At 33.0% G+C, this 27,490-nt stretch overlaps 1 protein-coding gene, 1 non-coding gene and 2 pseudogenes across 2 annotated transcripts; 1 reads left to right on the top strand and 3 right to left on the bottom strand.

The window, feature by feature from the left end:
• Window positions 1–4,727: 4,727 nt before the first annotated feature.
• Window positions 4,728–5,699, bottom strand: LOC114085879 (olfactory receptor 9K2-like). Its single transcript, XM_027927200.1, has one exon. The coding sequence runs from the start codon at window positions 5,667–5,669 to the stop codon at window positions 4,728–4,730; it is 942 nt and encodes a 313-aa protein (XP_027783001.1). The 5' UTR covers window positions 5,670–5,699.
• A 1,338-nt stretch (window positions 5,700–7,037) lies between these two features.
• On the bottom strand, window positions 7,038–7,146 carry LOC114088792 (U6 spliceosomal RNA). The gene has a single exon (XR_003582058.1). It is a non-coding gene; the product is annotated as a U6 spliceosomal RNA (small nuclear RNA).
• Window positions 7,094–14,498, top strand: LOC114086439 (ubiquitin carboxyl-terminal hydrolase isozyme L5-like; annotated as a pseudogene).
• Window positions 14,499–20,496: 5,998 nt separating this feature from the next.
• Window positions 20,497–21,429, bottom strand: LOC114088129 (olfactory receptor 6C3-like; annotated as a pseudogene).
• Between the last annotated feature and the right edge of the window lie 6,061 nt (window positions 21,430–27,490).

Here is a 27,490-nt window from a genome sequence, read left to right on the forward strand (position 1 = left end):
TTTCTATAATTGATACACAAAATCAGCAAAGTACATGGTCAACATACAAAAATCAATAGTTTTCTTATATTCCAACAATGAATCTGATATAGAAAAAATAATCAAGAAAACTATTCCACTCAGAATAACCACACACACACACACACACACACACACACACACACACACACACACACACAATCTGGGAATAAATCAAATGAAGGAGGCGAAAGACCAAACTTTACAATAAAAACTATAGAACACTGAAGAAAGAAATTGAAGAAGATCTCATGAAATACCTTCCATGTTTTCTGGATAGGCAGAATTAATATTTTCAAAATGGCCATATTACCAAAATCAGTGGACATATTCAATGCAATCCCTTTTAAAATACCATTGAAATTCTTCATAGACCTAGAACAAACAGTCCTAAAATTTATTTGGAAAAATAAAAGATCCAGAATAGCCAAAATAGTGTTGACAAAGAACAGTGGTGATGGATTCATCACAATTCCTGATAAAACATTATACTACAGTTACAAAAACAAAAACAGTATAGTATTGGAAGTGACACATAAAGACAAATGGGAAAAAATAGAATAGAACAGAGATAAACCCACACAGATATAGTTATCTGATATTTGGCAAAGTTGCCAAATCATATGTTGGAGAGAAGTTAGCCTTTTAAACAACTGGTGCTGGGAAAAGTGAATAAAGATATATCATCCGAAAATAAGGAAAATTCAAATTCTTTCTTTCTTATCTGTGTTCCTTTTATTTATTTCTCACCTCTAATTTCTCTTATAAAATTATTAAATAATATAGGGACATAATAGTAATAGAAATATGTGAACCTGAAACTGAAAAAAAAAAAAAAAAAACAGCAGGCATATAGACCAGTGGAATAGAATACAAGACAGAGAGAGAAGATGCCAAAAAGATACATTAGGGAAAAGACAAGACTCTTCAGCAAATGGGGCTGGGAAAAATGGATATCCACATGCAGAAGAATTAAACTAGATCCTCACTACTCACCTGCACACACACAGAAGAAAACTATCAAAGTGGATGAAAGACATAGGTATTTGGTGTATTACTCCCAAATTTTCAAATGCTATTAAAAATAGGGGAAAGCTCCAAAATATAGGCAAAGGTAAGACTCCTGAATAAGACTCTTATAGCTCAGAAAATATCAAAGATTGATAAATGCAGTGACACCAAATTAAAAATCTTCTTCACATGAAATGAAACAACAGAGTGAAGAGACAGCCTATGCAATTGAGAAAAAAATTGCTCGCTATTCTCTGGAAAGAGTATTCACAGAATAAACATATGACTCAAAAAAAAAAAACCAGAAACAACAAAAAATTTTCAAATCACCTATTAAATGAGCAAATTAACTACAGAGACATTTTTTTAAAAAAATAGTACAAATGGCCAATAATTTAATGAAGAATTCTTAACATTTTTATCCATCAGGGAAATGCAAACCAAAACTACATTAAGATTTGATCTCAAAAAAAAAAAAAAGATTTGCATCTCACTTCAATCAGAATTGGAATCATCAAGAATACAAACACAACCCAGAATAGCCAAAGCAATGCTTAGCAATAAGAATGAAGCAGGTGGCATCACTATACCAGGGCTTAAACTATAGTACAGAGCAATACTAACAAAAACAGCTTGATATTGTCACCAGAATAGACATGTAGACCAATAATACAGAATAGAAGACACAGAGAAAACCCACATAAATACAGTTATCTCGGATTAGACAAAGGTACCAAAAACATATATTAGAGAAAAGATAACCTCTTCAACAAATGATGCTGGGAAAACTGGAAATCCATATGCAGCAAAATAAAATTAAGCCCCTATCTCTCAACATGCACAAAACTCAACTCAAAGTGAATCAAGGACCTAGGAATTAGACCAGAGACCCTGAGCCTAATAGAAGAAAAAGTAAGCCCAAATCTTCATCATGTGGGATTAGGTTCTGACTTTGTTAATAAGACTCCTATAGCACAAGAATTAAACCAGGAATCAATAAATGGGATGGATTCAAACTAAAAATCTTCTTCTCAGCAAAAGAAACAATCAGTGAGGTGAAAGAGAGAGCCTACAGAATGAGAGCAAATCTTTACCACAAGAACATCAGATAGAGCACTAAACTCTAGGATATATGAAGAACTCAAAAAACTTAACACCAAAAAAAAAAAAAAAAAAAAAAAAAAAACAAATAACCAAGTCAATAAATGGGCCAAAGAAGTGAACACACACTTTTCAGAAGATGATATACAATCAATGAACAAATATATGAAAAAAATATTCAACATTCTAGCAAATAGAGATATGCAAATCAAAACTACTCTAAGATTCCATCCCATTCTAGTCAGAATGGCAGCTATTAAGAATACAAACAATAATAAGTTTTGGCCAGGATGTGGGGAAAAAGGCACCCTCATACATCGCTGGTGGGACTGCAAATTGGTGTAACAAATCTGGAAAGCAGTATGGAGATTCCTTGGAAAACTCATAATGGAGCCACCATTTGACCCAGAAATCCACTCAGTTTATATCTAGAGGACTTAAAAACTGCATACTACAGTGACATAGCCACATCAATTTTATTGCAGCACAATTCACAATAGCTAAGTTGTGGAAGCAACCTAGATGCCCTTCAATAGCTAAATGGATAAAGAAACTGTGATATATATGCACAATGGAATATTACTCAGCATTAAAAGAGAATGAAATCATGGCATTTGCAGGTAAATGGAGGGAGTTGGAGAATGCTAAGTGAAGTAAGCCAATACCAAAAAAACAAAGGCTAGATGTATTCTCTGATATGTGGATGCCAATCTATAATGGGAATGGGTGGGATAATGGGAATAATAGAGGAACTTTGACTAGAGAAAAGAGGAGACAGGGGAAGGAAGGAGGCATGGGAGTAGAAAAGATGGTAGAATGATATGGACATCATTACCCTAAGTACATGTATGAAAACATGAATGGTGTGACTCTACTTTGTGTACAACTAGAAATATGAAAAATTGTGTTCTATGTGTATTTTATGAATTGAAATGGATTCTTCTGTCATGTATAAGAAATTAGAATAAATAAATAAAAATTTTAAAAAGAATACAAACAACAATAAATGCTGGTGAGGATACAGGGAAAAGGAAACTGCACAAAAGATTGATTTGAATGTAAATTAGTATAGCCACTATGGAAATAAGTATGGAAGTTCTTCAAAAATGTAAGATTAAAGAACCCATGATCCAGCTGTACCACTGCTTGATATTTATGCAAAGAATTAAAGTCAGTGTAACTTTAACATATTTTTACAGTATAATTCTCAATAGCTAACTTAAACACTTGAAAAAAGATTTGTTAGAACAGTATAATAAAATATAAAAACATTGGTTAATACTATGACATACACACTGATTTTTTGACATAAAATGTTATTGGATATCATCGAGTTTATAATACACAAAAAATGTATCCCTAGGTGTCCATCTATGCTTGAATACATAAAGAAAATGTGGTATATATGCACAATGGGGTTTTAAACAGCCATAAAGAATGAAATGAACTCATTTTCAGGAAAACAGATGGAACTGGAGGACAGCATATTAAGCAAAATAGGCCAAACTTAGAAAGACAAGTATCAAATATTTTTTCTCACATACAGAAGATAGAAGAAAATAAAAGGACAGAAGGAGACTATTAGGAAAGAGGGAAGAATTTGAGCAGGGTAAGGTAAGGAAAATACTGTATAATGAAATTGATAAAATGATGTTATAGGTATGTACAGATGTGCCACACTGAAACCTACTCTTCTGTAAAATTAATATGCACTAGTAGAAAAATATTTTTCCCCAGGATATTTCTTAGAGCTTTTATAGTATTTTTATTTCTTACAGAGTAAATAAAAAGATTAATGTGGGAATGATCATCATATACAATAGGGAGGCCACACTCTGTTTTGATGACTCCCTTCATTCCTCTTTCAATTGCTCCTTGGCAATAATTAACACAGACAAAATTATAAATATCTGAATTAAGGGAATGAGTGCTCAAAAGTATTTTAAGTTTCTATTTCCCTTTCAGTTTTTGAATTAGGATCCAGTAACTAAGTGCTTCAGAGTATCCAAAATTCCTGGCATGCTAGAAATCAAACTTTCCAAGTTAATGTACGTAGTGAAGCTATCTATAGTTGGATCATTACTATTATTATTTCCTTGGTGTGTAACACATATAAAATATTTAATCAAGGTGAAAATTTCATTACCACTACATATATTAATGGAACTAGCTATACGGTTGAAAAAATATAGCATATAAAAAATAGGCATCTGTGAATTACCCATAATTGCAGATACAAGGAAGGACAAGCCCAAAGACACATACTAGTTAAAGATTTGTTTGAACAGTATAATAAAATATGAAAACATTGTTCAACCGTATGGCATACACATTGATTCTGTGAAATAAAATGTAATTAGAGATCATTGAGAGGATTTATCCTGAAAATAATTCCCTAACTTCCAGAGCATCTCTCATATCCAGGATTTTCAGGATTAATGATGTCCAAGAGGGGGAAGAAGGACCCTTGGGCAAGGGTACATCACCTGGAAAATGCTACTAACAGTACTTTTGTCATTTTAAGGAGAATAACATTAGTGGTCACAAGAGGTATGAAACAAATAGCAACAATACAACTGTTTGAGCAGAAATAGTAATCATAGAATACCATTTTTCTTTCCTAGAAGTTTTTTAAGAGCCTCTTTGACATCTTTGTTTCTCAGGGAGTAAATCAAAGGGTTCAACATAGGTGTGACTAGGGAGTAACATAAGGAGGCCACTTTGCTCAGTTCAGGAAACCTGTCAGGGGTGAGGTACATGAAGATGACAGCCCCATACAGCACACTCACGACTCCTAGGTGGGAGCTGCAAGTGGAGAAGGCTTTCTTGCGGCCCTCGGAGGAGCGAATCTTTAGAACTGTGGACACAATATACATGTAAGAAACAATAATGACTAAGATGGTTGGCAAGATAATGATGATAGATAAGGTAAAAGTTACCATTTTCTGGACAAAAGGGTCAGAACAAGATAATCTCTCAAGTGGGCGACTGTCACAATAAAAGTGGTCAATGGTCCGAGAAGCACAAAAGGACAAATTAAATGTTGTGCTAGTTAGAAGAACTGAGCTTACACAGCCAAAAAAATAGGACCCAGCCACCAACTGAGTGCAAAGACGTGCTGACATCTGAACAGAATAGAGGAGTGGGTTGCAGATGGCAATGAAGCGATCATAAGCCATGGCTGCCAGGAGAAATCCCTCCGTCACAATGAAGAGTGAAAATAGAAAGAGCTGGGCCACACAGCCTGCAAAGGAGATGGACTTGCTTTCAGACCAGAAGTTGGTCATGGCCTTGGGTGCAATAACAGATGAATAGAAGAGATCAACAAAAGACAGGTTGCCTAGGAAGAAATACATTGGTGTGTTCAGCCGGGGGTCAGTTATGATAATGGTCATCATCCCAATGTTCCCTAGAAGGATCATGACATAGACAAGCAGAAATATCAGGAAGAGGAGAAGATGGAGTTCTGGGCTGACCTCAAATCCTATGAGAATGAAATCAATAACTTCTGTGTGGTTGTTTCTTCCCTGGTCAACCATGGCAGAAACCTAAGGAGAGGCATAAGGCAAAACAAATTCTCTTTTTGATTATAGTATTTTAAGTGTAGAAATAGAATATTTACAGGTGAAATACTGCACATGAAACTATTTTCATATCAACAAACAAGAGTTTGCATTCGATATCCCTAGGCTGCTGAAGTTATAATTCTATCAAGCACCAAAATGTATACGGCATTTTAGGAAGAAGCAGATTTTAATCATTTCATTTTACACTTCCTTAATTTTGTCATAATTTACAGCTAAAGAATTATCTCTATCTAACATAGCAGTATTACATATATTCTAAATTAGGAATATTATATATAATCATACCATGTTATCTTTAGCCACTATTTTATAACAATGTCAGTATTTGAATCATCACATTACAGTAACAAACAATTTAAAAAATATTTTTACCTTGTTTTGCTTTGATCCATCTAGTTTCCTTGTTCATGCAGCAATTTTTGGAAGTATAAAAAAATGATTTATTAACATATTCAATTTTGTTGCATCAAACAAAATTTAAAGCTAAATAATGTAGAGATACTTTAAAAATAAATGAATGAATTTCCTAAATAAATATATTTTATTTTCTCCTTAAGAAGTATTCATTTTCATTAGTATTTGATTAATTTAAAAATTTCATAATATCTTGGCTCTCTTTTTAAAGTGGGTCAATAAACTGGCAAACAATTCAGTTCTTCCACTGCAAGAGATGTATTTCTAACAAGGCTGAGTCTATTAAGTTAAAGGGATCTCACTCTGTAGTCAAGGCAGGCAAAGTCAAAAATCTAAAAAAAACAATTTTTTTTGAATTCTGGTATATTTATGCATCTTAAAATGAGAAAAATGGAATAACCATGGATATTTAAGGACCTTTCCAATCTTGTGTCATCCAGGTTCCATGATTATCTGCCAGAATAGAGGTTGTCTTTGAAGGCTTTAGTTATTTTTATTCTATAAAACTTTTTTACAAAGTATTTCATCATAAAAGTTTTGCTCATCTCTGATGGAGTCCACTGAGAGAGGAATAATCATAAAGTCACTTACGTGCAGGCTCTTGGGCTATTGTCCATGAGGACTGCAGAAGCCTCAGATATAAACAAAGAGTCTAAGATATAAACAAAATAGCCTAATAATAATTAAAATACAAAGTTTTTTTTTTCCATGTCTGGTTGCATGTACCCTTTTAGAATTCTCTCTGGACTTTATTGAAAAGAAAATCTTTCTGGTTATTTTCACAGCAAATATTTGATAAACAAAGAGAAATAGATTAAAGAGTTTGTATTATTTAAAAATTATTTAAATTTTGTGGCAAACTACTTTTGAATAATTTAAAAGCCCATTATTCTCCCTGAATTTTTGAAATATTTTTTAATTGAATGTTTCACAAATTTGCATGTCATCATTGCACATGGATCATGACAACATTCTCTGTATCATTCCAATTTTAGTATATGTGCTGCCAAAGCAGAAACTCTTTAATATTTCTTGTTGACCCATCTATTTCTTGATATGGCAAATGCCTTTTAAATCACAAACTCAAAATCAGATGTTTTGCTAATTCATACTTTTTTTTTTACTTTAATACTAAATAATTCAAAAATATAAAGATATGATAGCAATCAATATAGTCATAAAAAATTCCCCAGTAAAAATATGTCTAAGAAATCAGAATCTATGTGTAAAAATTCCTTAGAAAACACTGTGTAACTGAGACCTGGATTAAAATCACAAGTCATATTAGTTTTAATGAGTCCAATAGTCTAAGTATATCTTTTCCCCATAAATATTCCCATAAGTTAATTGCAAGGCTATTTTAAAAAATTATTTTTAATTAAAAATATTTCTTCAATTCTCTGAAAAATTTTCAGTGTGAAGAGAAGGATATTGACCCACAGGAGCCCAACCTCCGCCACAGGACAGCCCCTTCTGACCAGCAGACTACCCCAGGAGCCCAGATCCAGCCCAGATCTGCCCACACTACCCTGGTGGGTCCCAGGCTCACAGTACAATCGGGTCCATCCCCTCCTCTGCGGGCAGACACCCACCTGAGCCCAGACTCCAGCACAGGAACACCTCTTCCAACCAGTAGACTACTGCGGGAGGCCGGACCTGGCCCACATCCACCCCCAGCGACTTGTGTAGGACCCAAGTCCAGAGTAGGTCTGAGTTCCTCCCCTGGGAGCCTAAGCCTAACTCACTTCCATCTTGAGACACTGCATTAATTGCCATTAACTTCCCCACACAGTAAATCCTAACTTTTGACAGCAGAAAGGGCCTAGAAGCAGCTGCTTCTCAGAGCAGGCATCCAAAAGAGAGTGTGAGGCCCACCTTTTCAGCCCTATCTCTGTAAGACATTGCTTCCATCTTGGGACACCTTAACTATTATCTCGAGTTACCTCTGCTATTGCCACCACCAACTTCAGATGCAGTAATATAGATTGAGGGACACCAGCAGGGTCTGGAAGCCCAACATAGAGTTGAGGTACAGACAATTTGCATGGGTACTACAAGAATATAGGGAAGAAACTGTAATATCTCAGATCCACACTGCAAGAAAGGAAGACACATAGACAACATGAGAAAACAAGGGAGTAAAGTGTCCCAAACAAACCAGGACACTGTAATAACAGAACCTATGGACAGCAAAGTAGATGAAATGTCAGAAAAGGAGTTCAGAAGGTTCATAATTAAAATAACCATAATCTGTGAATTAAAGAACTATCTAAATGAGCAAATACAGACAAAAATTGATCACTCCAATAGAGATAAGAAAGCAAATACAGGTAGCAAAAGATTACTTCAAAAGAGAGATAGAGACTCTGAAAAAAAACCTCAGAAATTCTTGAAATGAAGTATACAAGAAACCAAATAAAAAACTCAATAGAAAGCATAACCAACAGTCTAGATCATGTTAAAGAAAGAATGTCTGATAATAAAGACAAAATATATAATCTGGAAAATAAAGTGGATTACACAGTGAATATAGTAAGAAACCATGAAAAGAACATCCAAGAATTATGGGACAGCATCAAAAGGCCAAATCGAAGAGTTATTGGGATAGAGAAGGCACAGAGTTTGAAACCAAAGGAATGAACAATCTCTTCAATGAGATAATATCAGAAAATTTCCCAAGCATGAAGAACAAATTGCAAAAACCAAATACAAGAGGCTTGTAGGACACCAAATATACAAAATTACAACAGATTTACACCTAGGCACATTATAATGAAAATGCCTAGCATATAGAATAAGGAAAGAATCTTAAAAGCCACGAGAGAGGAACCCGATCACAACAGGGAGAGATCAATTTGTATCTCAGCAGATTTTTCAACCCAGACCCTCAAAGCCAGGAGATCATGGAACAACATATACCAAGCTCTGAAATAAAATGAATTCCGACCAAGAATCTGACATCCAGCAAAGCTAAGCTTTAGATTCGATGATGAAATAAAAACCTTCCATGATAAACAAAAGTTAAAATTTTACAACTAGAAAGCCTGGACTGCAGAACATCCTCAGCAAAATATTTCATAAAGAGGATATAAAGAACAATGATGAAAATCAGCAGAGGTAGGTATTACACTAAAGGAAAATCTAATCACATGAGAAACCAAGTCATATTAAATACCAAAAATAAAAAAAAAATTGCTGGGAATACAAATCATGTCTCAATAATAAACCTGAATATTAATGACCTAAAATCACCAATGAAAAGATACAGACTACCAGATTGGATAAAAAAAGACTCAACAATATGCTGTCTCCAAGAGACTCATCTCATAAGAAAAAACATCCACAGACAGAACGTGAAGGGTTGGGAAAAAATCATACCACTCACATGGATGGTGAAAGCAAGTAGAGGTTTCCATCCTCATATCAAATAAAGTAGACTTCAAGGTAAAGTCAATCAAAAAGGATAAAGAAGGATGTTACATATTGCTCAAGGGAACCATATGCCAACAAGAATTAACCATTACAAATATAATTGTAAATATATATGCTCCAAACAATGGAGTATCTACATTCATTAAACAAACTCTTCTCAAGTTTAAGAGTCAAATAGACCACAATTCAATAATTTTGGGTGTCTTTAACACACCTCTTTCATCAGTAGATTAGGGTCTTCCAAACCAAAGCTGAACAAAGAAAATATAGAACTCGATAATACAATCAATAACATAGTCTTCACTGACATATATAGAATATTTCATCCTTCAACTAGAGAATACATTTTCTTCTCAGCATCACATGGAAAGTATTCTAAAATAGACCATATATTATACCACAAAGCAACTCTTAGCAAATATAAAAAGGTAGAGATACTACCCTGCATTCTATCAGATCATTATGGAATGAAATTAGAAATCAATGATAAAATAAGAAACAAAAGGTACTCCAACACCTGGAGGCTAAATAATATACTACTGAATGATCAATAGGTTGCAAAAGACATCAAGGAGGAGATTTAAATAATTTTAGAGGTGAATGAGAATACAGATACAACATATCAAAATATCCGGGACACTCAGAAAGCAGTTCTAAGAGAAAAGTTCATTGCATGGAGTTCATTCCTTAAAAGAAGAAAAAGTCAACAAATATATGAATTAACTACACATCTCAAAGCCATAGAAAAGGATGAACAAGTCAATACCAATAGCAGTAGAACACAGGAAATAATTAAAATCAGAGCTGAGAACAATGAAATTAAAACAACAAATTTTTTTTTTAAAAATTGACAGAACAAAAAGTTGTTTATTTGCAAAAATAAATAAAATTGACAGATTCTTAGCAACGCTAACCAAGAGAAGGAGAGAGAAAACTCAAATTACTAACATGCATGATGAAAAAGTAAATATTACTACAGAAACACAGAACATAATTAGAAATTATTTTGAAAACTTGTACTCCAATAAAATAGAAAATATTGAAGGCATCAAAAAATTTCTAGAGTCATATAATTTTCCCAAATTGAATCCCAATGATATACACAATTTAAACAGATAAATTTCAAGCAACGAAATAGAAGATGCCATCAAAAGTCTACCAATCAAGAAAGACCCCGGACCGGATACAAGGTGAGTTATGCAAGACCTTTAAAGAAGAACTAACTAATATAAATACTCTTCAATTTATTTAAGGAAATAGAAAAAAGAGGTAGCACTTCCAAACTCATTCTATGAGGCCAATATCACTCTGATTCCCAAATCAGACAAAGACATATCAAAGAAAGAAAACTTCATACCAATGTCTCTAGTGAACATAGATACAAAAACTCTGAATAAAATTCTGGCAAATTGAATACAAAAACATATCAAAAAGATTGTGTACCATGATCAAGTGGGATTTATCCCAGGGATGCAAGGTAGCTTCAACATAGGGAAATCAATAAATGTAATTGATCACATCAATAGACTTAGAGATAAGAATCATATGATCATCTCAACAGATGCAGAAGAAGCATTGGACAAAATACAGCACCCCTTCATGTTCAAACCCTAAAAAATTCAGGGATAACAGGAACATTTCTCAACATCATAAAGGCTATCTATGCTAAGCCCCAGGACAATATCATTCTAAATGTAGAAAAATTGAAAGCATTCCCTCTAAAAAATTAGAACAAGACAGAGATGCCCTCTTTTACAACTTCTATGTAACATAGTTTTTGAAACACTGGCCAGGGCTATTAGACAGACAAAAGAAATCAAAGGGATGCACATAGAAAAAATAAAGGAACTCAAAATGGCACTGTTTGCTGATGACATGATTCTATATCTAGAAGAATGTAAAAGTTCCACCTTTTACATGTGGAACTAGTAAATGAATTCAGCAAAGTAGCAGGATATAAAATCAACATCCCTAAATCAAAGGCATTTCTGTATGTCAGTGACAAATCCTCTGAAAGGGAAATGAGGAAAACTACCCCATGCTCAATAGCCTCAAAATCAAAAAACAACAACTTGGTAATCAACTTAAAGAAAGAGGTGAAAGATATACATAATGAAAATTACAGAACCCTAAATAAAAAAGTCAAAGAAGACCTTAGAAGATGGCAAGATCTACCTTGCTCTTGGAAAGGCAGAATTAATATTATCAAAATGATCATACCACCAAAAACACTATACAGATTTAATGCAATTTCAATCAAAATCCCAATGACATTTCTCATAAAAATAGAAAAAAAAAAAGTCATGAAATTCATCTGGAAAAATAAGAGACCCAGAATAGCTAAAGCAATCTTTAGCAGGAAGAGTGAAGTTGGTGGCATCACTATACAAGACCTTAAACTGTACTACAGATCAGTAGTAACAAAAACAGCATGGTATTGGGACCAAAGCAGACTCTAGACTAATGTTACAGAGGAGGACACAGAGACTAACCCACAAAATTACAATTATCTTATATTAGACAAAGGTGCCAAAAACATACACTGGAGAAAAGATAGCCTCTTCAATAAATGGTGCTGGGAAAACTGGGAATCCATATGCAACAAAATGAAATTAAAGTTCTATCACTCACCATGTCAAAAACTTATCTCAAAATGGATCAAGGACCTAGGAATAAAGCCTGAGACCCTGAGTCTAATAGAAGAAAAATTAGGCCCTAATCCCCATCATGTGGTATTAGGCCCCTATTTCCTTAATAAACTCCTTTGGCACAAGAATTAAAATCAAGAATCAATAAGTGTGGTGGATTCAAACTAAAAAAGCTTCTTCTCAGCAAAAGAAACTATCTGTGAGGTGAATAGAGAGCTGGACTTTTTTGCCTGGACTATTTCTCCCCATGAAAATTTTAGAACATTTAAGACAGAATCACTCTTTTTCCTCACAATATCCACCAATCCTGTCATAAGATAATTAATGATTACCTGAATTAATAATAATAGAAATAATGGAAATTTCTCTAACAATTCTGGTGTTTATCAGAAATTTTTAATACAATATTTCAAATGAAAATCAGTGTATTGGAAATTTATAAATCTGGTTTGTGATATTAGAGAAGTAGATTTATCCCATAATTGCAAGGTGTAATCTCTGAAATATTGAATTCTCAACATCTACTTCACTTTGTTCATTTGCTATAAATTACAAATATCACTACTTATTTTCTAAGGGAATTTATAAAATAAATCCTGCATATGATTTGCTTAATACAAAAATAGAGTAAATAGAATATTATCACAAGAGGTGTCATTTCTTACCCCTACTATTAAAAATTCTAAAGTCATTTCTAGACTCTCAATTTCAGTTCTTCAGTAAGTTGTTAAACGTTCACCAATTTATCATAATTCCCGTCATTTTTTCATGTGCAGGTTTTCTTTATTACTTCATATTAATTATACAGAATGATGGGATTCATTATGGTATTTTGTACCTGCTTATAACATGATTTAATCTGATTGATTTTATTTTTCTTGTTAAGTTTTACATTTTATGTTCTCTCATATGTATATAATTTTGTAGTTATTTAATATATCTAAAGAAAAATACCTTGGAGTAATGAAAAATATCAATTATATATACCTCATAAAATTGTTGAAAGAATTAAATGAGCCCCTAGGTTTTATTGAAAAAATTATATCAAAAACTACACTCTAGATTCGTAGGTAATGGCAACTGTTTCAAGAATTAGTGCTCCGCTGCGGGTTTGCTGAGATCTGTGACCCACTGTAGCTGGTGCTGGAGGCAGCGGAGAAGGCCATGGAGTCCTGCAAGGCCGGGGAGTGGTGCCTCATGGAAAGTCTCTCCTGGGTCTTTACCGAGCTCATTCAAGGATTCGGTTACCAAGGGGCCCAAGTAGAAGAAATACGGAGTTTAGAACCTGAGAATTTTGAAAAGTTAAAGTTAAATTTTGAAAAAAAGTTAAATTTTGAAAAGTTAAAGTTAATTTTTCTTCTCAAGTGGCAGCCAGAAGGACCAGGATGCACTGTGTTAAGGAGTTCAGACTTGACACGATATATTTCGTGAAGCCAGTAATTAAAAATGCATGTGCAACACAAGCCATTGTAAGTGTGTATTGAACTGTACCCATCAAGATGTCCATTTAGGAGAGACATTATCAGAGTTTAGAGAATTTTCACAAAGTTTTGATGCAGTTATGAAGGGTTTGGCCTTCAGCAATTCGGATATGATTCAACAGATACACCACAGTTTTTTCAGAGAGCAAACATTTGAATTTGATGCAAAGACATCAGCCAAAGAAGAAGATGCTTTTCACTTTTTTAGTTATGTTCCTGTTGATGGAAGACTGTATGAACTGGATGGATTAAGAGAAGAACCAATTGATGTAGTTGCATACAATCAAGATGACCAGATGAGTTTAGTACCACCAATCATAGAAAAAAGAATACAAAAGTACAGTGAAGGTGAAATTCGATTTAACTTAATGGCCTCGATTTAGCTTAATGGCCGTGTTTCTAACAGAAAAAATGATGCATCAGCAGAAGGCAGCAGAGTTACAAAGACAACTTGCAGAGGAACCTATGGACACAGATCTGGGTATTAATATGTTAAGTGCTATTCAATCAGAAGTTGCCAAAAATCAGATGCTTATTGAAGAAGATGTATGAAATTTAAAAAGATAGAAGATAGAAAATATCAAAAGAATAATTATCTGCCTTTCATTATGGAATTGTTCAAGACTTTAGCAGAATACCAGCAGTTAATACCTCTTGTAGAAAAGGCAAAAGAAAAATAGAATGCAGAGAAAGCTCAGGAAAGCAAAAGAAGAGACTACTTTGGGATGTGTACATATTTCTGCTTTTACACTTATTATTTTATGGCAACATTAAGTATGAGGAACTTTGAGCAACATCCTATATGACTCAGTGCATGTTTGGCAATAGTACCAGTCTGCCTTGTCTTTAATGCATGATTAATAAACTTTTTCCTTACCTGAATCATACATATACAGTGCATATTAAATATAAGTGACACTGAGATTTCTTGCTCAGATTCCATTCTTTGGCTCTGGATCTGAGAACTCTTGTTGGTATTCTGGATATAGAATGAAACTAGAAAATGCACAAATGATATTTTTCACCTGTAATTGTTCTAATTCATCTTTTGATTTTTTTAGCATAAATACTTTTGATTTTTAAATGTCAGATCTTAATTAAACAGGGTATTCTGTTTCTTCTTATCATTGATGGAAAAAAATCAATATTTCCATCTTTGATCTATGTTTTGAGGATCTTAAAACTGAATTTTTCCTCTTAAACCACTTATTTGATTTTAATGAAGTTCGTTTGAAAAGAGCATGACTGCAGTTTCTAGTAATTTCCATTGCTGCCAATAGAAAAGATATGGTTATATATTGTAATTTTATTTTAGCAAAGTTTCTTCAAGTGTTTTGTAGGGAATCTGACCATGAGAATATACAGGGAAGTGTTCCTCTTGTGAGCTAACTCCTGCTGGGCAACTGGCTCTGTTTCCCATCTTTAGAACACCTTGCCGTTTCTCCTAGGAACTAATACATGTGCTATGTCTAGCTGCTGTGGCAATGCCACTAGAGTCTTATCAGCCTTGCCCTTGATCTCAGGCACATAGCTTCCGGGAATAAAAAAACTCTCTTGTTAGATAACCACAATGTTTCACTGAGACTAAACCTGTCCTCATAACAGTAACTTTATACAATGGACTTTCTTGAGAGCTACACAAAACTGCTAACATTGTACATTCCACCTTTGTATGTAACTCAGGAATGAGTTGCATAGTGTTGCTAACTCTATAACCTGCCTAACGGCACAATGAACAATATGTACTAATGATGCCAATGACCTAAAGTAACCTATTGATATAAATAAAGCTTGACAGCTTGGCCTCTCTGTCATTCTCCCACCTCTTTTCCGGCTCTGCATCTTGTTTCTGCGTCTCCTTTTATTTTCCATAGTTTACCATGGTATATCTGCTTCCTCATTAATGATTGCAAATGCATTGTTACATCAATTATTTTTTTCCTCCTTGTGAATAAAGAAGTATGACTTGTTTAAAAAAAAAGAATTAGTCAACCATATAATAATACTGAAAAAATTTATTTCATCTTCTCCTCTCATCCTCTTACTACTTCTCCTCATTATTGTCATAATTACTTTTAGCATTAAAATTTATTTTTATTACCAGGTAAGAATGAAAATTTCTGAAGTCCACATTTATCTTGACCCACTTTCCATCAAACTAAATGTCCTTTGTCTGTTCCAAAGCAAACTACTTCTATTTAAAATTACAGTCATTAATCCAGTTTTTCTCCTTTGCCCAAATACATTTGAATAAAATATTTGAAATATTAGAAAATTCTGAAGAAATATTTAGCTTTATAGAATTTATTAAGAACAATATGGGGGAAATTTTAAGAAGGACATGGGGAAGAAAAATCCTAACAACCATAAATGAAGGAAAGTTTGGGGAGGTTGTACATAACAGAAAACATTTACAAGAAACTTATTTTTCCTAACATTACTAATAATTTCATTTACCAGAGAGAAGCACCACTTTCTGGATGGTGGCCTTAGAGGCTTGCTTCACTTGCTGATTCTTCAGTGTGTATATAAATGGATTCATCATGGGAACAACAGAGGTAGTTAGAATAGCAACCCCTTTGGTCAATGATGCTCTTTCTTTTGCAGAGGGATTAAGATAAATAAATATGCAACTTCCATAAGAGATGGAAATGACAATCATGTGAGAGGAACACGTGGAAAATGCCTTTTTTCTCTGACTGGCAAAAAGAAATATCAGTATTGTCCTCATGATGAACATGTAGGATAGATTTATTAATGCCAAAGTGAAAAGCAGAATCACTACTGCAGAGGAAAATTCAATCACTTCTAGAGCCATTTGTCTGAGCAGGATAATTGCAATAGAAAGAAATGGTCACAAGCAAAGTGATCAATGTCATTGGAACCACAGAAATCTAATTGGAAAAAAAGAATAACTGGTGGGAAGATGTTTAGGAATTCTGCCAACCAAGCACAAAAGACAAGCAATATGCAGACTCTCTTGTTCATGATGGTGGTATAATGCAGGGGTTTGCAGATGGCTATATAGCGATCATAGGGCATGGCCGTTAGAAGGTCAAATTCAGTTATACTCAAGAAGATGGAGATAAACAACTGAGCTGTGCAATTTTTTTTGAGCTGTGCAATTATTATATGAAATTGATTTGTCCTTAGTAATAATTGTGCCCAGGAATCCAGGGATACAGACAGTTGTAAAGATGATTTCTAATACAGAGAAGTTCCTGAAAAGAAATACATAGGAGTCTGTAGATGGGAGTCCACCAAGGTGAGAGTGATGATTGTCATATTTCCAGTGACACTCAATATATATGTGATAATTAAACAGATAAAAATCACAACCTGGAACTCAGGATCACCTGTTAGCCCTACTAGAATGAATTCTGTGAGTACAGTGTGGTTTTTCATTGTCAATCCTTTTTTTCTCCTCTTTAGAACATAAAAATATAAGTTCCCCTATAATGTAAAAATATTAGCATGAGATTGAAGATAACACTTTAAAAAGATTCATAAAGATGAGTTTTATGTGAAATAAAATAAAACCTTGTGTTCACAGTAACGCCCTCCCATTTCCATTGTATCTCACATCCAAATAACTTGTATTAGCAGAAGTTAAATATTGAACTCTCTTCATTGAAAATATATTATTACAGACCATAGGTAAAAGCTTATGGTGATAATATTTAAATAGAAGCTATATCTTTCAGTATGTCTTTAAAATTTAGTTTATAGTTATTTACAAAAAAATGTTTAATTCATAAAACTGTTGAAAATATTGTAATTGATGTTTTTCTTTCCTCAATCTTACAAAGCTAGTCTAGAATACAATACAATTGAAAGAAGAGTTTGAAAAGTCTTCAAAGTTTATTTCAGCTTACTTTCAGATATTATATTTTGAGAAACTCAAGCCCATGTACTTTAGGCAACTTTCACAGGTTTAACAACCTGTCACTGTAATAATCATCTACTTTAGAAACTACACGTTTATTTGGAAAATGTGTTAATATTATTTCCTAAATTTCCTATTTTAAGGTTTGGCTAATGTAATTACCCTCTGTGCCTCATTTACTTTTCTAGTAAAAAGACTAAAAGGACAAGAAAGGGAAACTTCTTTTCCCCAAACAAATCATTGCCTAGAAAATTTTTCATTTATAAAATACATGGTTTCGTTATTTTTTCAATATTGCTGTAGCAAATGAACAAGTGGATGATTAAATTAAAATCTGCTGGGAAGAACATATTCTTTCAGATAGAGAATGCCCACTTTCAGATAGAGGATCCCATTTCTATCACAGCATAACATTGAAACATAAGGAAAAATAAATAAAAAAAAAACCAAACCAGGCCTGTTGCTGTGTTCTTGTCTTGGGACGCTGTTGATGATATTTCCAGTAATAAATAATAAATAAGTTTGTTATTCTTTAATTTAATACATATTATATTTCATTTGTACCTTTCAAAATACAGTTTGCATATACAATTGCAGGTTTAGAACCCTCATAATATTAAAAATTAAATAATTGAATAATAACAAGCTAACTTTCTAGTCTTTCTTGATGATTTTACATTTTCTGGCAAATGTTGATTTGAACAATATAAAATAAGAACTATTTCTATCTATGTATGCTATACAAATGGAGCTGGCTTATTTTTATCTGTGTCTTATAACTTTGGGAATTCATTAAGTAAAAAAAGATTGCCAAGGAAACTCATCACTAAAAGATATAAATGAACCATTGACATATCTTTTTTAATTTTTATTTTTAGTCGTCAATGCAATTTTATTTTATTTATTTATATGTGGTGCTGAGAATTGAACTCACAACCCCAGCCTCAACTGTCTTATCAATATTAATAAAAAAGACCAGGGCTAGGATTGTGGCTCAGTGGTAGAGTGCTTTCCTAACATGTGTGAGGCACTCGGTTCAATTCTCAGCACCACGTATAAATAAATAAAAGAAAGTTCATTGACAACTAAAAAAAATTTTAAAAAATATTGATAAGTCAGTACCTGTATTGATGTTAATAAAGTAAGTATATAAATAACATGTGGTATTGGATGTATAAAAGTTTGATTTAGAATTTGATTCTCCTATGGTTATTTGAACTTATGGCTTTTTTCTTTGAGAAATTCTGGATCTTTAAGAACGTTAGCATATTTGCATTCCTTAAATTTTGGCAACCTCATCAGATCTTCCTCACAATAACATAGGGATATGTTAGAAAATGCTGCTTGAGTTTCTAGTCTGACTTAAGTGTCTTCCGAAATGACCAGTGTTAAGGATCTCTGATGAGAGTTATCCTTCTATCAGCATTTACATTTAGGGAGAGAATTCTTATGCCCATAGCTAATGTTATAGCAATATTTGGTAAAAGTTACATTTACTTCCTTTCACTGTATCATATACTTTCATTGAATTGTTGCTTATAGTTATAATATGACAACCTCTTACTGCAGGAATAGTTGTGAGCCAAGAAAATAAATAGTTAGAAATCTGGTATTAAATACTTAAACTTATGTATTCAAAATTGTTCTACACTGAGAGATATAAGTTTTATGACAAGAAAAGTATAACATTCATATATCATACATAAGTATATATGTAACACACATTTTCCATTTAGCAATTTCTTCTTATTTTTCATATATAACACGAATATCACAAGTATGCAAATCATGTGATATAAAATTTCAAAAGTGCAATCACTGATAGGTTAAAATTTGACAGTATTTGAAATTAGGAAAGAAGAGAGAGAATAGGAAAAGTTGAGTAAGCAACTAGTTAATTCATAGAAAAATAAAATAGCACTGAGTTGTGTTGAATTTATGACTGATGGCATGCGTTCATCTTTAAATCACAAAAATTCCTAAACATTTAATTTCTCAGAGAGGCATTACCATTTTAATTTCTTGTATTGGAATCCTTTGATTTCCAGATTTTAGCAGACTATTGAGATATAAAGACTAAGAATCCTTTGGAATGTATTAGAATTCATGTAATGATTTTTATTTTATAAATAATTAAAACAATTTTTATATTTACTTTGTAAATTACAGTAGTCCATAAATTTAGAAATAAAGTGTATTAGTCTTAAAGTTTTCTAATCAATATTACTTAAAGAGAAACAATTGAAGTTGAAATTATCCTATGGTCTAACTATTAACTGATAACTCATGACAAAAATTTAATTATTGAGTTGATGTTCATATGACTAACATAATTATAGTGAATCCTAAATTTATTTTATGTATTTAATGAGGAACTCAATTTAAAGAGAAAAAGAAAGTGGTACCCTTCAATTTCACAAAGTTTACAACCCAATATTTAAGATATAATGTAATAGAACATTACATTATATTTAATAAACCAAGATATAGACCATGTAGAATCTAAAAACATTGTGACATTATCAATATTCACTTTGAAAACATGGGAGAAATTACACAGAATTTAAAGTTATGCATCTGAAGTACAACATAGCGACACATGTGCCTTTTATGGAGTGATATACACAGAATTAAAACTCTTTACCATATCATAGATTATGTTTTATATAAATACATACCATTTCAAGAAAATTCTGTAGGGGAAAATTTCAGCATATTTTTAAATACTCAGTAAACAATATGTTGGATATACTTGGGTGTGGGTGTGGAAAAATGGACTGGGGAAATCTCCAGTCAAATATAATGTGGCATATAAAGAAACCATTAGAGAACAAGGATACTTAATAAAGATATTTATGAATTTTGAGATTTTACTAAGTTGTTTCTTACAGTGTCCCTTACTTTTGACAAATTTTCTTTCATTTATTTGTAGAATACCCTGCCCTGTGGAGCACATCCTTGAAGGCTTGCTTTACTTGCTGGTTCCTCAGGATGTAGATGAAAGGGTTCAACTTGGGGGCAACAGAGGTGTTGAGAATAACTACTCCTTTAGTCAGTGATGCCTTTTCTTTGGCAGACGGATTAACATACATGAATATACAACTTCCATAAGAAATAGAAATGACAATCATGTGAGAGGAACAGGTGGAGAAAGCCTTTTTTCTCTGACTGGCAGACGGAATTCTCAAAATTGTCCTGAAAATGTACATGTAAGATAAAACCACTAATGCCAAAGTGAATAGCAAAGTAACCAGAGCAAAGTAGAAAGCAATGTTTCTAGGAGCCATGTATCTGAGCAAGACAGTTGTAAGTGGGGAAAATAATCACATGCAAAGTGATCAATGACCTTGGAAGCACAGTAACCCAGCTGAAGCAGAAGCATCAGGGGTGGGAAAATGGTCAGAAACCCACCCACCCAGGCACACAGCACAAGCAGGGTGCAGAGTTTCCTGCTCATAATGGTTGTGTAATGAAGGGGCTTGCAGATGGCAACCTAGTGGTCATAGGACATGGCAGTGAAAATGTAAAATTCTGTCACTCCCATGAAAGTGAAGAAAAAGAGTTGTGCTTCACAATTGTTATAGGAAATGGTCTTATCCTGGGTGAGAATAGCACTTAGAAAACTAGGGATAGACAGAGTTGTAAATGAGATCTCTAAGAAAGAGAAGTTCTGGAGGAAGAAATGCATGGTAGTCTGTAGAGGGGATTCCACCAAGATTAGAGTGATGATAGTCAGATTCCCAGTGACATTTAATATGTAAGTGATAAATAAAAAGATAAAAATTCCAATCTGAAGCTCAGGACAATTAGAAAGGCCTAGAAGCACATTCTGTGATCTCTGTGTGGTTCATCTCTCTCTCTTTCTCTTTGTTCTTGTTTCTTAGTCTCTCCTTTTTCCTCTTTTAAAGCTATTGGGGGTACAACAGAATTAAATAGAGAAGAAAGATATAATTTATTATGATCAGTACAGTCCTTATTGATATAATTCTAAAATATGTTCCACAATCTGTAACAATTTTGATCATCTTCTTTTCATTATATTTTAATACATATTTGTAATAATATTATTTGTAATAATATGACTATTTAATGTAGTAACCAGGAAACATGTTCACTTACTGATTTATATTATAATTCTCTCAAAATCTGTAAAGTTTGATGTCTTTGATGATTTGTTAGAAGTGTGTGTGTGTGTGTGTGTGTGTGTGTGTGTGCATACATGCAGGCACACAGTATACAAACTTTTTTTTCAGTTTGAGCTTAAAAGAACATGTTATTTATTTTTCACTTTCCTTTGAATCATAATTTCAAAAGTACTTGCCTTAGATTTTAGCAGCTCTGTCACTTGGGTTATAGCACAGTTTATTTTCCATTTGAATATCATCCTTCCTTATCTGATAAGTTTTATGGAAAAGTCTTTTCTTGATTTGTCATTTTGTCTTACATGAGCCATTCATTCCACTGATTCACTCATCCACAAGGATGTCTAGAAGTGTACAGGAAAACATCTTCAATTCACCTTAACCAATTCAGTTAGCCCCCAGCTCTTCAAACACAGGAGAGGTATGCTATTCTGTGGATTTAGTCTGCTAAGTCCTGAGAGCTGTCTTTTCCATATTGTAGATGTTCAAATTTCTGCTGTGAAGGACAGAATGTAAAATCATTGCTGTTTTGTCAGACACTAGCAATGTTCACACTAATCAAATTTGATTTTATATTTTCTCTATTTTATGAGGATGGAAGGGAAGTATTTTAGGAAATAAAGATGCAATGTCAAAACTTTCAGAAAATGTGACAATATACTATGTTCCCCTCCACTAATTTTATCTAAATTTTAAAAAAGTAATATTTAAAGAAAGAACAGAAAAACATATGATAAAATTGGGTATTATGAGTTTAGATTATTAAATCACAATACTGCTTCCAACTGATTGTACATTTTATCTCAAATAGTTTAACTCTACTTGGTTTGTTTTCCAAAGGTTTAATCTCCTGGGAACAAGACAAAGGCCAGGCCACATCTCTGCTGTCTTATCAACCTCGAGGGATTTTTGTTAGCCATCCTTCAGTTTCTCAGAAACCTCCTAACTCTTCTCTATTGTGGATCTCCCTTGAGAATGGTATTTTTGAATTCCACAGAGAATCTACAATGCTGTCTTAGACAAACTTATATTTCCATTAGTTGTGATTACTTAATATTTTATTAGTATGTAATATTTCATAAGCAATAAAAATAACTATGAAGCATACTTTGTTACAAAACCTGAATTCTAAATCTAAATATTTAATCATGTTTTTAAATATAAAAAATGTCTACATGGGCTGGGGATGTGGCTCAAGCGGTAGAGCGCTCGCCTGGCTTGCGTGCGGCCCGGGTTCGATCCTCAGCACCACATACAAAGAAAGATGTTGTGTCCGCCAAGAACTAAAAAATAAATATTAAAAAAAATTTCTCTCTCTCTCTCTCTCTCTCTCTCTCTCTCTCTCTCCCCCTCCCTCTCTCACTCTATCTTTAAAAAAAAAATGTCTACATAATCCTTTTTGATTGTTAATACTTTGTTAGATGTTGGTCCCCTGTAAACTAAAGGTTATTCCATAATGGTCAGTTTAAAAATAACTATTATGAAGTACATATTTTTTTCATAATTAACAAAATGTTATCACATACTTTAGCTAATTTCATCTTCATTGTAGACTGCAATTTTTAATTGCTTTGTCAAATTTCCTCATCTTTCTACACATCTTGGCTTTACCTTTATTTATCATCACTTCAATATTTTAATAGGAAATAACCACAAAATGATTAACCTTCATTTATATGACATTCTGGCTGGTGGATTACACATATTATTCTCTTTCACGTTCTTCATGCTTCTCAAATATTTTGACAACGAAAATATAATATCAGATGTGTTTGTTTCTCATTGCTGTGGTTCATATACCTGACAACACTAACTTAAAGGAGGAATGTGATTTGGGCTTCATGGTTTTAGAAGTTCAGTTCATGGTCAGCAAACGTCATTACTCTGGGCCCCAGTGAGGCAGAATGTCATGGTGAAAGAGCCCTGGTGGAGTAGAACTTCTCACCTCATGGAAGCCAAGACAGAGGAGGAGGAGAAGAAAGAGTGAGAGAGAAAGGAGACAGAGAAGGTGCAGGAGAGGATCTGAGGAAACAAGATAAAGTCCTCAAGGGCATGACCCCTGTGATATACTTCCTCCACTCCAATCCTACCAGCCTGTAGTGACCATTCAGTATTATATTCAAATTATTCATCCATCAAATGTATTAATCCACTGATGACTTTCCAGCTATCATCATCTAATCATTTAACCTCTGAACATTCCTTTATTTTCTTTTATATGAATTTAATGGAACCCTTCATATCCAAATCATAACATTAGATAATAGCACGTATATTTAATATATAATTAAACAAACTAATAACATATAATGTAATAAAAATCATTCAATATATATATAAATCTCCCATAGTAAATAGTTAGATTTAGATATTTAATTCAGGTTAATAGCATTTTTCCCTTTGTTCTTTTAAAACTGTTTCAGAAAGAGAATACATGCTTAACAACGTTTTCAATATTTTCTGAGCAGCCCATTTGTGATGAACAGTTGACTCCATTAGTTCATTATGTGCTACAAAATTGTAATATTTCCAATGTATCATTTACCATTTGCTTATTATTATTACAACTCCTAGAGAAAAGATCAGATAAATGCTTTCTCTGTTTTCTATTCAGTATTCTGAGTTGGTTCTCAAGTATATTATGTTGAATCATATGGAAATATGAATTTATAACTTTGAAATTCTATTAGATCACATTAGTATTTGACATAAACATATCACAGAAAATTAAAATTAACAATCTGACCTCTTTGGAGTGCTTCAGTTATGAGCAAAGTGTTGTTTGTTTTGCTTTTGTTTTGTTCTGTTGATGTTTTTTGAACATACATTTTAAATTTTGACGGCTTTCTTCTAATCTACTACATTTTCCAGATTCATAATACAGCACTTTCCTGCTGTCTTCTTACACAATTGGGAATGGTTATCTGAGATAAGACTCTGTCCTTAATTTTGTCATATACATCCTTTAAAATGTTAAGGTAAATTTCTTCTGTCCCTAGTTGCTTCAGCATTTTCAACATGAATGGGTGCTGGATTTTGTCTAACGTTTTTCTACATCTGTTTAAATGTTATTATAATTCTATTTATGTGGCAAATCACATTTGTTGTTTTATATATGTTGAGCCAACCAGAACAATCAGGCAAGAGAAGGAAATTAAAAAATATATATACAGGAAGAAGTCTAATTGTTTCTATTTGCTGACGATATGATCCTAAATCTATAAGACTTGCCCTGGAAAAGAAAGAAAGAAAGAAAGAAAGAAAGAAAGAAAGAAAGAAAGAAAGAAAGAAAGAAAGAAAGAAAGAAAGAAAGAAAGAAAGCTCCACGAGAAAACTCAGAGAGCTAATAAATAATTCAGCAAAATATCAGAATTGAAGACCAACATTAATAAATCAATAGCTTTTCTATACTCCAATGGTGATATTGTTGAGAAAGAAGGAGCTCTATGATGAAAATTATAGAACTCTCTGAAAAAAAAATGAAGAAGATCTTAGAAGATAGAAAAGCCTCCTATGTTCTTGGATAGGCTAATTAATATTATCAAAGTGGCCATACTATCAAAAGCAACATACAGACTTAATGCAACCTCCATCAGAGTACCAATAAAATTATTCACAGAACTAGAAAAAAACATTCCAGAAATTCATTTGGAAGACTAAGAAACCCAGAATAGCAAAAGCAATCCTGAGCAAAGAATAGCATGGGTGAACAAATCATAATACCTGATCTCAAATTATACTATGGACTTATAGTAACAGAAACAACTTGTTGTTAGCATTAAAATTGACATAAAGACCAATGGAATAGAATAAAATCACAGAGGCAAACCCACAAAGACAGAATCATCTGATACTTCACAAAGGTGTCAAAAATATATGTTGGAGAAAAGATAGCCTCTTTAAAAACTGGTGGTAGGAAAACTGCTCAGCCATATGTAGAGTAATGAAATGAGATACTGATCTCTCGCACATCTCAAAGTGAACCAAAGACCTAGGAATTAGACCATAAACTTTGCAACTGTTAGAAGAAAACATATGGTCAATAACTCAATATATTGGTGCAGGCACCAACTTCCTTAAGAAGGCCTATAAAACTCACAAAATAAAACCCAGATAAATGAGTAAGAAGGAATCAAAACTGAATAGCTTCCAAACAATAAAGGGAACAGTTAAGAGCATGAAGAGAAGAGCCCAAAGAATGGGAGAAAATTGTTGCCTGCAACTCCTCTGACAGGGGATTAATACCAAGAATATACAAAGAACTCAAACACTTAGCACCAGTAAAACAAATACCTTAATTAATAAATGGGCAAAAGAAGTAAACATACACTTTTCAAAAGATGAAATGCAAATGGTCAACAAATACACACACACAAAAATGAACATCTCTAGAGATGAGAGAAACACAATCAAATTATATTGAGAATTCATCTCACTTCTACTAGAATGGAAATCATCAAGAGTACAAATAATAATAATTCTGGTGAGGATGTGCAGAAAAAGGTACACTCTTTGGTTGTAGGTGGGATTGCAAATTTATACAAGGACTCTGCAAAGTAGTATGCAGATTCCTAAAATGATTAAGAATGGGACCTATAAGACCCAGCTCTTCCACTCTGCAGAATTTATCTTAAAGATTTAAAATCAGCCCAAGAGAGTGATGTATGCATACCAATATTAATAGTAGTGCAAATCACATTACCCAAGTGATAAAACAAGCCTAGGTGCCTGTCAACAGATGAATGGATTAAGAAAATGTGATATATAGGCACATTTGTGTTGTTACCCAGTCAGAAAGAAGAATGGATTTGCTGGTAAATGAGTAGAACTGGAGAACATCATGCTTAGTGAAATAATCCATATTCAGAAAATCAGTGGTCAAATGATTGCTGTCTTATACAGCAGGAAAAGCAAAATAATTGGGGGAAAGATTGTGGTGGGGATCCCAACGTAACTGGCATAAGGTTTTTCATACACACACACACACACACACACACATATACATACTATTTTTAAAAAACTTAATCTTACCATAATGTTCAATGAGAATGGACCTGAAGGACAATATACTTAATTACATAAGCCAATCATTGTAGTACAAACACTGAATGATTTTACCTATATGAAGTATCTAAAGCAGACTCATAGAAGCATAAAATAGAATGCTACAGGACTGGCAGAAAAGGAAATAGGAGTTTCTATTCAAGGGGTGTATAGAATTTCCAAGATGAATAAATTTTATCTGAAAGTGTTCAAAACTATCTCACTGTGTCTAGAGAAAATTATAATAATTGCTGGTAGTCATTACTATAGGTAATTATTCTATGTAATCTACATACAGATTTGTTTTCATCCTCATAATGTTATTTATGCTTCATTTATTTGATAATATTCCTTATTTATTTGTGGGGAAATAGGTACTTTGAGGTTACAGAAAGATACGTTTTTCAAATATTTACTTCCTAACATAAAAATTGCAATTCATTTGGAAGAAATTTAATTTACAAATCATGTACAATGTTCCTCCAAAATTTGGAATCCCTTTTTATCTCTTTCAGCAAATTTCATACTCAATCTCTCAATTGATTATAACATTCAAAATGTACCTCCATTGATGAGAATTACAGTAGGTTTTCTCACATGTTAAAATAATTCTCAGTATCCATATTTTCAAGTTTTTCATACACACAGACACACCCACATCTTTATTAAATACTTTTTAAGTATTTTAAGCATAATGTGTGGAATAGAAATTTTAACAAATGAAATC

Source organism: Marmota flaviventris, chromosome 3, assembly GCF_047511675.1.
Source record: "Marmota flaviventris isolate mMarFla1 chromosome 3, mMarFla1.hap1, whole genome shotgun sequence".
Classification (NCBI taxonomy): Eukaryota; Metazoa; Chordata; class Mammalia; order Rodentia; family Sciuridae; genus Marmota; species Marmota flaviventris.

What these genes read in the sequence shown, in the direction of transcription:
- LOC114085879 (XM_027927200.1), bottom strand. Translation starts at nt 5,669, where the DNA reads ATGGTTGACCAGGGAAGAAACAACCACACAGAAGTTATTGATTTCATT.